Genomic DNA, 13,048 nt, shown 5'->3' with positions numbered 1-13,048 from the left:
ATAAAATTTAAGAGATTAAATTATGCCAAATTGAATTAGAAGTGTAAACGAGACACTAGTGCTTGCAAGCTATTCGACTTCAACTCAAAAAAACAAAAAAAAAAACTCCAATTCAATTCAATAATTATCGAGTCAAGTAATTGGAGTTATCAATCAAGCCAAATTTGAGCACTGTAATATTTGATTCGAATGACTTGTGAGCCTAATCGAACATTTTACTTGAATATGTTTTTATATTATAAAATTATATTTTTACCTTTATTATACAGGAATAACTTAAAAATGAAGGAGATCGAGCTTGTATAGGAACAAGCTTATTTGAGATCAAGTTGAATAACAAAATTGAATTTAATATTGAACTTGTCAGTATTTGAGTTCGATTTTACTCGATTACACTATTAAATTGAAGTATATGGTGGTAAATTTTAGTATAGTAGGAGTAAGAATAGAATTATACCTTATTACTAATGTAAAGAAGAAGAGGGAGATGTGGCATTGAATTATTGGTGCCCTCTGAGGTGAGCAATTATTATATGATTTGATTTTTGTAGCAATAAGAGATAATAATGTGTAGCTATATTTAAAAAATAAGTAAATGTAGTAATTTTTGAACAAGATTAAGGGGACCAGGTTGGACCATGTGAATGATATTGGTTCCTTTATTATAGTGGGTGGAAAAATAAAGGAATTCCTTTTTCAAAAATAAAAAAGAGTATAAGTGAGTGGTGAATGGTTATGGGTAAAGCAAGTTAAGCACGTGTTAGTCACATGACGTACGGTCTGGATTCACCATTCTTTTACCTCTTCACATGGAAGCATTGAAGAAATGTGGGGTTACAGACAAGACAAGCAGCAAAAATGTTGTGTTTTTGGTCTGAAAAACAGCTTAAGAGCAGGCAAAGCACCGCCCCCCTGTACAAGTTATGGCAAATGCATCGTTTTCGGATCACACAAATATTGTATCAATTCACCGCATAAAGCTGCAGGCAGCACCGTAGCAACGAAGAACCAACACTGGAGATATGATACACAACCACCACATTTTGAGAGTTTTATGGGAACTTTCCGTTAGGTACAACCAATTAGTGAGGATATTTAGAATATAAAACTTAAATCATTGATTGTATTGAAAAATTATTTAATAGATTCAATCTTTTAAGCAATTCACTTATGTCAAAACTACTGTTAGTCAAAAACTTTCAATAACTATAAATTAGTGTACTTTTTCAAATAGGATATAAAAAAATAAAATGAATTTGTATTGTAAATACATTAGGTTAGTACTAGGTGTACCAATAGTTGAAAGTTTAGAACCATAAGTTTTAACTTAAATTTAAAATTCAACTTAATTAATTCAAATCTAAATTCAAATTAATCTAATTTGATACTAAAAAATTAATAGTCTAAATCCATCCAACATAAACTTAAAACCGATTCAAACTCAAACTCTAAAGCTTGAGTTAAACAAAGCAACCCATTGAATTCAACATGAATAATGATGCATCCTCTTTTTGCTACTTGCTAGATCATGGAGGAAAAGATTTGCTTTTGAATGTATGTATGGTTATATTGTGGTAAGAGTTGTGATCATAACAATAAAATTTTGCATATATATATGGTTAACTTTGCGTATAAATATTATTAACGTAATTTAGACTTAATTTACATATGTGATGTTTTATTTGGAAAATCAATCCATTAATATTATCATAGCACAAAGAATTATGATTTAAGCTGAAGTCAACACTTACAAGTTGTAGCCTCACTTTGCACATGAAAGTGTAGTTTTCACTATCTAATAACTTAATCATTTGGTAGGTAAGTAAAGTCATTCAAAAATGACGAGGTATTAAATAATAAGGCTCACACTTGAACAAATATGTGAAATTCACTCAATTCTCTCACCCAATAAAGTTGACAAAGTACGTCAATTAAATAGTCAACTTAATTATCTTAATGAAAATCAATCCTATTTTTATTTTTAAATTAAAACTTTTATCATATTTTTTGTTCGAAATGATCATTTTATCCTTCATTATCTGCAATGACATAGCTTTACGCCTTATCTACTTACGATGTAAAAACAAAGTTTTTCACAAACTTTTTACATTCACTTGTTTTTTTTTTTTTTGCATAAATCTGAAATTTTATTCAAATGTAGATACTAATTAGATGTTATAATCATAAATTTTCTCGTATATAACTTCGATGAAAAAAAAAATTGTATTTTGGAGAAGTTTACTAAAGAAATGAAAGGAATTTATATCTTCCTTCAATATGTGTATTAACAGATACTAATTAGGCATTTTGCTTTCACAAATTTTGAGTATAATTTTGTATTTTCCCATTCCCCCACTTTGATCCAAACATCCCCATCTAACCGATTGCTTACTATTCTTCAGCAAATGGTTACCATTTTATGCAACAATGGAATCCAAAGGACCCAATTGCAATAAAATAAATCCATGACTGATCACCATTTCATGCAGATTCATTTGTTTGTCTGCACCTCAACAATATGACAGGAGCCACCAACATCCACACTGCAACAAATATCAAGTCCTTAAGGATCGTCCGAAACTCATAGATAATAGTCGAGTTATGTACTTACAGTAAACACAGACGGCTAGCCATTCGTTCACTATCCTCACCCAAGTACTTGTCCAACCGACATCGATCGTCCATCTGCGAAATCAAACCATGTCACAACCAGTCCTATTATCAAATAAGTGATTCTTCAAATGTAATACATACTTTTTAATAATATGATGAGTATTCCATCCGATCAATAGCATCGCGAAATACATAGCACCAGTCGCGAAAACGAAGTGGAAGAAACCGTAACCGTACGGTACCGCATCTCCGACAGGTGCTTCCTTTTTAACCTGAAAACATTGAGAATCGATGCCGGTCGAAAACGTAGCGATAACCATAGCCAATAACGCGACGATAAAGCTCTGGAAAGAAACACAAAAAGAGTTTAATCACCGTGTCTCGGCCCGTTAAACATTTTCGAAAGAATGAAACATTACTATGATTGTAAGCCAATCTGTTCTGTTTGAAGCCTCTGCTTTCCGAATACAATTTTCACCAGCTGGTTCACTGGAAACACATAAATGTTAATAGGTTAACATTTACTCAATCCAACGCCGGTTTTCAAAACTGCAAAAGGCTTAAAAAACTTGCCTTCGAATCGCACACCAACAGATGAATACTATATAAAGTCCCATGAGTCCCGGAGTTAAGATACCCGCGTTCACCTGTTTCACAAATCATGCACTTCATTAGGTTACAAATCATGCTATGGGATTATACAATCCGGAGAAGTTTGAGTACGTACTTTTGGGTGAAGAGAAACACTCGTCATGAGTTGAATGAGTACCAGTGTCCATGTAATGAAGAAGATATTAAGTAGACAAGACGGTTCTGGAGCATACCATACATACATCATGATGATCCCAACTATACATATAATATATGCAGCTGTTGCAAGCAACATCACATGGATATGGCTGAAGAAAAAAAGTAAATTTTCATCAGCATTATTACGATCACGATCGTGCGGTTCGAGTCGGGGGCGAGACTTACCATTTATCTTCTGTTTTGTCTGGTTGACAACAATCATTCAACCATGTAATGAAACTGATAACACTCACAAGCTGAACTAAGAGAAAGACCCTATAAGAACAAAGAAAACATTCTTAAAACAATTAAGATTTGAATAATTATAACATAGGAAGCATCTTCAACTTCCTCAACATACTATAACATGAATCTGTCATGTACCCGGCACCGAAATGCGCAATCTCCCCTACACGAGCAACCGGAAAACACGTGTTAAGACCATCGATGTCTATTAACAAAACAGTAACTTATGAATAGAACACAAACCGTATATCTGTATGATAAAAGTAGGCACTAAGAACGCGGTTGCCGTCAAGGCAATCCAAAGACCGATCTTGACGGACCACCATCCTGAATGCCATGTGTCTCTGCAATTGTAAAGACTTGAAGTACCAGCAGTTGAAAGGAACATTACAAAATAAAATGCCTAACATATAAAGTTAAGGTAACAGATTAGCAATGGAACACAAATTTTGAAATGGATCAAATGTGACATAATATAAAGGATACAAAACATCCTAAGCTCACTCGAAGGACACCTTCGGCACCTAAACACCCTCGGCCGCCTTGACAGTTCTTCAGTCCTGCAACCACATTGTGAAACATGTTATGTAAGGGAAATCAATTTCGGAGACAAAACAATTGAATCGAATCGTCTTACTTTCCATTTCCGGGAAGGCGTTGCGGCCGTAATCTCGGACCGCCCAAGCTAACAAATTCGAGGCTAAGAAGATCAAACCATAGACATATCTAGCCATCCAAGGGTTGGAACCATTTTTGAACTGACCAAACCAGGGACCTTCCTTGAAAGCTATATGACTTTCATTGTTGTTGCTTGTTGAGCCACTTTCCATTTCACTTTTGGACCTTCCAGTAGTACCTTCCATTCTTACATTACATTACAGGTTTCATTGTGCTCCAAGAAAGTAGCAAGGAAAAAACAGTAGATTCCCAGTTCACTGCAAAAATGGAAACCTTGTTTAAAAAAAAATTTAAATAATCATTTTTTTGTCATAGTGGATCCATGATACCGTTACCAAAATGTCAAAAGGTGGGAGTTATTGAAAATCGTGCTTTCATAAGAAAATTGGGTTTCTTTACTTTTCAGCTTAAACTATGGTTTAATTTTTTTTTGTCATCCAACTATGAAAAATTATAAATTTATCACTTAATTATTTAATTTTGTCATTTTTGGTCACTAGTGGGCTAACTGTGGTAACTTTTAAAATTAGTATAATAGCAACTTTAATCCTCAATATTTATAAATTATATCAATTTATTCTTTATTCTAAAAAAATTAACCCTCAATATTTACATATTATGTAATTTTTATTTTTATTTTAGTTTTGTTTTTCTTTGTGACATTGATTGTTAATTTTAAAAATTAACCCTAAATTTTAGACCCCAATATGGGAACAATTGCCATGTTCAAGCACCGATATAGGAACAATTGTCAAGTTCAAGACTAATTTAGATAAAATAAAATTTATACTCCAATGTGATAACAGTTGCCTAGTTTAGGCCCCAATATAAAAATAATCGCTAAGTTCAAGATATAATTTGATAAAAAAGTTCAGACCATAAGGGAAAAATAATTATGAAATTTAGACTCAAATAATGATTTAAACCAATTTAGAAATAAACCTGTTAGAAATGAGAACCTAATTTGATTGCGTGCAATGCAGGGTAAGCTTGCAGCTTTTATCTTTACTTTAATAAGAAATTGATGCATCTAAATAAATTTGGCAGTGAATCTTTCTTTTTTCTTTGTTGTATGCAAAACTGATAAAAGAGCATTGCAGAAAATGCAAATTTATGTCACCAAAAAAAATAAATATGGGTTATTTATGCATGGAGAACCGTGTATGAAATTAGCAAAAGAGTGTAGGAATCTTTGAAATCTTTTTCTTCAATTGCAAGCAGTCTTTTTTACTGTTTTGGTACAATTTTAACCTTTGCAAAATCTGCTGATTTCACGTTTGATTTTGTTATTTTTAGTCATCAATTAACCAACTTAAAAATTAAATATTTAAAAGTTTTGGGTGATTAAAAAATAAATTTTAATATTAAATAATCATTTTATAATTTTTCATTGTAGTATCAAAATGTCAAAAGTTGGGAGTGTGCTTTTATAAGACAATTGAGTTTTTTAGCTTTTAATTATGAGTAAATTTATACTAGCAATGATTTAACTATTAGTAAATTTTTTATCAATTCACTATGAAAAATTATAAAATAATCATCTAACTATCAATAAATTTCTATTTTTGTCACACAATTCTGAAATGTTACAAAACAATTATTAAACGATTCAATTTTATTTTTTTTAGTCTACTTTTAAAATTAGTATATTTAATCTTCGTTCTAAAAATCTAATATCAACATAAGCAGATGTGTTTTCCTTTGATTTGGTGATTGGTGTGAAATGAAGAAAATTAGTATAGAAAGAAACAAAACATTTTTCTTCAAAATTTGAAAAACTTGTTCGTTGTCATATGCATTACTTCCAAAATCATAAACACACACCGAGAAACGCATGAATAAAAGTTAACAGTAGTAAAGAAATTAACGTATATATATACCTGAAAAATGAGATTAGTCCAAAGCTTTAAAATCCCAAAAGGGCAACGTTCTCTACAAATAGAGAGCTCCTTCTATCTCAGATAAGCAAAAAACAGAGAGAAGAAGAAGAAGAAGAAGAAAGAGATATGGATTTTGCCATTTCTTTAATATATCTGTGTGTATATATATGAATACCATAAAGGGAAAAAGAGATGGAGAGCTTGCTTTTGGGGTATGTAATTTGGTTTCTTCATCATCATCTTTTACTTTTCCCATGCCGTAAGCTTATTGTACCCCTCTCCCATACATCGTAGCTTACAAGGCTTAGTTATAACTTAAATAAATAAATCTCGGGTCAAAACTTTAAATGAAGAGCCAAACATTCTCCATGTTGTAGTTTCTAATAAATATGCATTAACTATGATTTAATATCATATATAAAATTTAATTTATTTTAATTTTTATAAATTACTAATAATATTGTCGAATTAATATTATTTTACACCGATTTATTGCATACACAAATAATTGTATTAATCAAATATTGTAGCGATGTAAAAATTCGTTTGGTTTCAGTCGCTAATTGAGGCGATTTATTGAAAACTTGAAAACTGAAGTTTGATTTTAAAATAAAGAGGGGAGTCGCCACCGATTCTTTTTTCTAGGTGTGATCGGACACCTAATAAATCATCTTTTTTGAAAAGAAAATTTATTTGAACAAAAATGAAGGCCAAATTTGGGTCTACGCAAAAATCTAGAGAAAAATAGGGTTCGGGAGTCAATTACGCGCGAGGAAGGTATTAGCACCCTCGCGACGCCCAAAATTGGTGTCTTATAAACACGTGTTGTCTTGATTTTTAAAAATACGAGTTCAATGTAACATTTAGTCGTGATCCGATTAAAAGAAGACGAGAAATTCTAGTTTATTCCGGTTTTTGAGAAGGGTATATCGCTTTAACACGAGTCAATTGACGTTCACCCAATATAGCGATGAACTCGATGACTTAATGTTAAATCGGTATATTGCCTTGATTGTTGAAATTAATTAGAAGGACATGGATAAAATTCTTAAAGTAATGTAAAACAAAATTGAGATGAACTAAAAATAAATAAATGGAAAAATTAAAAATATGCTGAAGCAAATAACATATAGGGCAATAATGCAAAAATATTGAAAATATATAATATATATAACACATAGATGATATATGCATATACATTAGAAATAACAACAATATAAAATGGACTTACTAATATACTACGTGACATATACATTCATAGATATAAATAATAAGGATATTAGAAATACTAAGTATATGATGTTGGACTAAATACATAATATAAAAATTTGTAGAATGTAGTATTAAAATATGTGCACGATATATATACTTATTTAAAAATAATAATAAAACTGTTGATAATATTTCACAAATATATATATATACTAAAATATACATAACGATATATAAAGTATAATATATTAAAAAACGTATGTAAAGCATATAAAATGAAAATACATATGTTAAATAATATTAAAATATTTACATAATGTATACATATAGGAACAAACACTAATAATACATGGATATGTACATAGGCATATTAAATGTATATACATATAATCGATATAGAAATATTAGAATAAAGTAATTAAAAAATAATGCTATGCACAAATAGATATATACATATATAACAAAATATATACTATGGTTAATGATAATAACAATGACGATATAAAGATGTATACATACAACAACACATTCACTACATTAACAACCATAATAATAATAATGGCATTAAAATACGAAGAACAACAATGTAACACAAAAATACTATATATATAAATCTATACACATAAATAAAAATATACACTATTGTAATAAAGATAATAATAATAATAATAATAATAATAATAATAATAATAATAATAATAATAATAATATGAAAATACAAGAAAATTTAAATAAGAATTAAAGATAAGCGAAAAAGGACCAAAATTGGATTAAAATCAAGTTTTGGGGCCAAATCTAAAATAAAAATAAGCCACGGGTCAGTATTGCAACACGCGAAACATGGGGGACCTGAATCGGTAATATTCCGTTCTATCAAAACGCAGCGCATCAACAGGAGTATATTGCAAGTCGATTAAATTTTAGGGCGATTATAAACAAAAATAAACCTGATTTAAAACACTGAAAATGCGGAAGGATCTAATGCGCAAATATACCATTGAATTAAAAAACACGCGGATCTGACCTGGTGACGACGTCGTTTTATGTATTATGGGGGGGGGACCAAAACGGTGCGTTTTGGTCCCCTATAAAAGATAAAAAATTTTGAAAAAATTCATTAGGGAAGGGGAGAAAGAAAAAAAACAGAGAGGAGAGAGAGAAGGAGAGAAGAAAGGAGGAAGGGGGATGGCGGAGGGGTCGTCACGGTCACGGACGGTCACGGACCCTCGCCGGTGGCCGGGCCACCACCGTACTGATGGCTTAAACCTGAAAAGGTTAGATTTTTTCCTTTTTATATATTCTTTTTGTATTATATTTTCATTATAGTTAGTGTTTATTTTATATGCTTGTGCGGAAAAAAGCAGATCAAAAACAAGAACTAAAATGAAATGGAATCACTAGGATCTTTACCACTTTCGATTCTCGATCTTTGGTGTTCGTTTTTACGTGTTGATACCTGTTTTGGATTGGTTTTCTCGCTCTATCTACTGTTTCTTTGTTTTGAAATATATCTATGTATTGTCAAAAACTCCAACCCCTACCTCTGTTTTTCTTCGGGCTTTTATAGCCTTTATAAAATTTATTTAATATTGTTGTCCATCTTCTTTCTGGTCTTGCAGGGAATGGGCAAACGGCGGTGGCAGAGGCATGATGGTACCGAGGAGCAGGTGGCCGACATGGGGGCATGGAGAGCTGGTGTCAGAAGGTTAGTGGGCAAGTGGGAGACTCGGTCAGTGGCAGTTGCTGAGTCAGAGGGTAGGTTCGGTGGGTTTGGTACTGGGCTTTAGGGTTAGCTAATGGGTTAGGCTTAGTGGGCTTGGTTGTTTAGATTAGTGGGTATGGGTTAGCGGGCTATTGGGTTTAAGATTTGTAACGGGTATTGGATTTTGGGCCTAAAATTGGCCTGTACAGCTGCCCCTCTTTGCTCATTGTCGTGTAACGGGAATTGAGCAAAGACTAAGTGAAAGGCCAATTTTGCCTGGTCTTGCTGGGTCTTGACTTCATTGGTGATAATCTCCTTCCAGTCCATTGTATCTTGTAGCTTTGGTTCAATCCACTGTATCTTCCGACATATGCTTTGCAGCTTCGATCTTCTCTAATGTAACTTCACTTGTATGAGATTTTGGGGCTTCGATCTGCTTCACTTGTAGCTCCAGAAAGATAAGATCTACAGCTTCAATCTGCTCTTCTATTGCTTCAATTGAGATGAGATTTGTGGTATTCTCTTCTGTAACTTTAGAAAGGCAAGATCTGATATCCTCGATCAGCTCCACTGCAACTTCAGGGAGTCAAAACTTGCAACTTTGACCTGCTCTATTGCAACTTCAGGGAGGCGACATTTGGTGTCTTTCATCAACTTCAATCTTTATTCTTTACTCGGCATGTAATCTTGAGTTCAACTCATTTCTCGCAATATGAATTGACTCCTTAAAAAACAGACATTAAAAACAAAAATTGAAAATAACGCAGCACGTAAGCCACAGCTCAACTCATCTCTCACAACATGAGCTGGTCTTTTGAAACTTAATTTGAAAAGCGGATTTTGAAAATACCTTGACATATGACCTAAGGCTCAACTCACTTCTCGCAATATGGGTTGATTTTTTGAAAAACAAAAATTAAAAGGTATAACTCACCTATCGCAATATGAGTTGCTTTTTGAAAAAAAAAAGAAATTAAAAGGCTCAACTCACCTCTCGTAATATGAGTTGACTTTTGAAAAACAGGAATTGGAAAGTGGAAAATGAAAATACCTCAGCGTGCCCCGAGGCTCAGCTCACCTCTCGCAATATGAGGTGATTTTTGAAACATAAATTGAAATTACCTTAACGTGTCTTGAGGCTCAACTCACCTCTCGCAATATGAGTTGATTTTGGAAAAGTAAAGATTAAAGACAGGATTTGAACAAGAGAATTTGAAAATACCTCGGCGTGCCCCGAGGCTCAACTTACTTCTCGCAATATAAGTTGATTTTTTGAAGCATAAATTGAAATTACCTCAACGTTTCTTGAGGTTCAACTCACCTCTCGCAATATGAGTTGGTTTTAGGAAAGTAAAAATTAAAAACAGAATTTGAAATACCTCGACATGTGACCCGAGGCTCAACTCATCTCTTGCGATATGAGTTGATTTTGACGAACGGAATTTGAAAAACAGAAGTTCAAAACAGCTCAGACGTGAGCCAAGGCTCAACTCATCTCTCGCAATATGAGTTGATTTTTGAAAAACAGAAATTAAAAGGCTTAACTCACCTTTCGCAAGATGAGTCAATTTTTCTAAACATAAACTAAAAATACCTCAGCGTGCCCCGAGGCTCAACTCACCTCTCGCAATATGAGTTGATTTTAGAACATAAATTGAAATTACCTCAACGTGTCTTGAGGCTCAACTCACCTCTCGCAATATGAGCTGATTTTTGAAACAACAGGAATTAAAAATACCTCAGCGTGACCTGAGGCTTGACTCACCTCTCGCAATATGAGTCGATTTTTTGAAACATAAACTAAAAATACCTCAGCGTGTGACCTGAGGCTCAACTCATTTCTCGCAACATGAGTTGATTTTTGAAAACATGAATTAAAGATACCTCAGAGTACCCAAAACATCTCATCTAGTGGAACTCATGTGTCTTTTCCTTTGATTCAATACAACTATCATCACGTCCTTTGCTCTATTGGATTAACTGTATATGCCATGCATGATGTTATTATGATATGCACATGTTTGTCTTAAATGCCTTTATGCCTACATGATTATGCAGTGTTCCTTAAGCATGTTTGTCGTATGTCCTTTTCGTCACGATTCTTGTGATGGTCCGCATTCATTACTTCGGCTCTTGACTTTCTCTTTATGCCATGTACCCGTCTTCAAGCTTCACGAGTAATCGACGTTTCTCAGATAACGCTCTTTTGCCCCTTGTTGAACTTTATTATTGCTTTGAGGCTCTTTATCAAATTTTCATCCAGGTAATGCTTATCACTTCTTTTGTTTAGAGTATGTCATTTCACTATTTATCATTAAATAAACACATAATGAGATGCATGAAAATGGTCAGGTAGGGACAAGAAGGATATCTCATACTCCTTTATTTCAAATGTGGCAAACAAAGAAAGTTAACCAATGATAGTACAAATGTACAAAGAAGAGATCGTATTCAACGGATACAAATGCTGTAGATATTCGACACATGAACTCTTCACGTTCCTTAATCAAGAATCTTTTAGAGTCTGGCTCATTGCGTAGAAGATTTCGAGCTTTCAGGGATGCTTCAAATACTGTAGTCTCACTGTTTGTCGCACAGTTTAAAACGCCTTGCCTTGTAAGCCGGATATTTGCTTCATTAGAATGCCCTCTCGGGTTTCTATCCTAATCTTTTGTGTTTAACCAAAGCGCCCTTTTCAGGTTTTCGCTCTGATCCCCTTTTTCTTTTTTATTTATTTCTTTTTTTTTTAGATGCCCTTTTCGGGTTTTCATCTCAAGCATAATATTTCTTCACTGCATCTGAGTTCACTGGATTCGGTAGCTCCTTCCCATCCATCTCGGTAAGGATCAAAGCTCCGCCTAAGAATGCATTTTTTACAACGTATGGTCCTTTCCAATTTGGTGCCCATTTTCCTCGCAGGTCTTTTTGTATTGAAAGAATCTTTCTCAGCACGAGTTCTCCTTCATGGAATTCTCTTGGTCGTACCTTCTTGTCATGGGCTGCGATCATCCTCTTTTGGTACATTTGCCCGTAACAAATTGCCCTTAGACGTTTTTCTTCAATGAGGTTCAACTGATCATATCGAGCTCGAACCCATTCTGTTTCTTCTAACTTTGATTCCATCAATACTCGCAGAGAGGGGATCTCAACCTCGATAGGTAGCACAGCTTCCATTCCATAGACTAGAGAGAAAGGAGTTGCTCCCGTAGATGTTCGCACAGATGTGCGGTATGCAAACAAAGCAAATGGAAGTTTTTTGTGCCAATCTTTATATGTCTCAGTCATTTTCCCAATAATCCTCTTAATGTTTTTGTTAGCTGCTTCAACAGCCCCGTTCATCTTTGGGCGATAGGGCGAGGAATTATGATGCTTTATTTGGAACTGCTCGCACACTTCTTTCATCATTTTATTGTTCAGATTCGTGGCATTATCTGAAATGATTCTTTCGAGCAAACCATACCGGCAAATGATTTCCTTTTTCAAAAACTTGCAAACTGCGATCCTCGTCACATTGGTAAAGCAAGCGGCTTCTATCCATTTTGTGAAGTAATCGATAACCACAAAAATGAATCGATGTCCATTTGATGCTTTTGGAGAAATTGGCCTATAACATCCATGCCCCACATAGAAAAGGCCACGGAGAAGTCATGGCGTGAAGGGCGAAGGGCTACATGAATTTTATCGCCATAGATTTGACATTTGTGGCATTTTTCGCAAAATTAATCTGATCGCTTTCCATCGTCAACCAAGAGTAACCGAGTCTCATAATCTTTCCGCCATCTGAAACCATTGGCATGTGTCTCACTGATTCCTTCATGGATATCTTCAAGTATCTTTCTGGCTTCGACATCATCCACGCATCTCAAAAGTACTTGATCCTTTCCCCTTTTATACAGGATATCCCCATCAAGAACAAGTCTCGCTGCCA

The 13,048-nt window shown here is 33.8% G+C and overlaps 1 protein-coding gene across 2 annotated transcripts; it reads right to left on the bottom strand.

The window, feature by feature from the left end:
• Window positions 1-2,237: 2,237 nt before the first annotated feature.
• LOC108484682 (uncharacterized) lies at window positions 2,238-6,364 on the bottom strand. 2 transcript variants are annotated; one of them, XM_017788567.2, is made up of 12 exons: window positions 6,207-6,364; window positions 4,286-4,583; window positions 4,135-4,208; window positions 3,892-4,051; window positions 3,787-3,811; window positions 3,589-3,678; window positions 3,341-3,512; window positions 3,187-3,260; window positions 3,033-3,102; window positions 2,755-2,957; window positions 2,612-2,685; window positions 2,238-2,543 (listed from the first exon to the last, which is right to left on the bottom strand). In XM_017788567.2, exons 2-12 carry the CDS (start codon window positions 4,509-4,511, stop codon window positions 2,482-2,484), a joined length of 1,230 nt encoding a protein of 409 aa, XP_017644056.1. In that variant the 5' UTR covers window positions 4,512-4,583; window positions 6,207-6,364; the 3' UTR covers window positions 2,238-2,481. The 2 variants fall into 2 exon arrangements, with proteins under 2 accessions (XP_017644056.1, XP_052887077.1); XM_053031117.1 differs by lacking the exon at window positions 6,207-6,364 and having other exon boundaries at window positions 4,286-4,664.
• Window positions 6,365-13,048: the final 6,684 nt, after the last annotated feature.

The sequence above is a fragment of the Gossypium arboreum genome, chromosome 7, assembly GCF_025698485.1.
Source record: "Gossypium arboreum isolate Shixiya-1 chromosome 7, ASM2569848v2, whole genome shotgun sequence".
Lineage (NCBI taxonomy): Eukaryota > Viridiplantae > Streptophyta > Magnoliopsida > Malvales > Malvaceae > Gossypium > Gossypium arboreum.
Note: the sequence above shows the minus strand (reverse complement) of the source record. Positions and strands in the feature narration are given on the sequence as shown.

Coding starts and splice junctions, on each gene's coding strand:
- LOC108484682 (XM_017788567.2), bottom strand. CDS start 4,511: ATGGAAGGTACTACTGGAAGGTCCAAAAGTGAAATGGAAAGTGGCTCA. Junction 3,261..3,340: donor GTGTTTCTCTTCACCCAAAA/GTACGTACTCAA, acceptor TTTGTGAAACAG/GTGAACGCGGGTATCTTAAC. Junction 2,958..3,032: donor CAGATTGGCTTACAATCATA/GTAATGTTTCAT, acceptor GTTTCTTTCCAG/AGCTTTATCGTCGCGTTATT.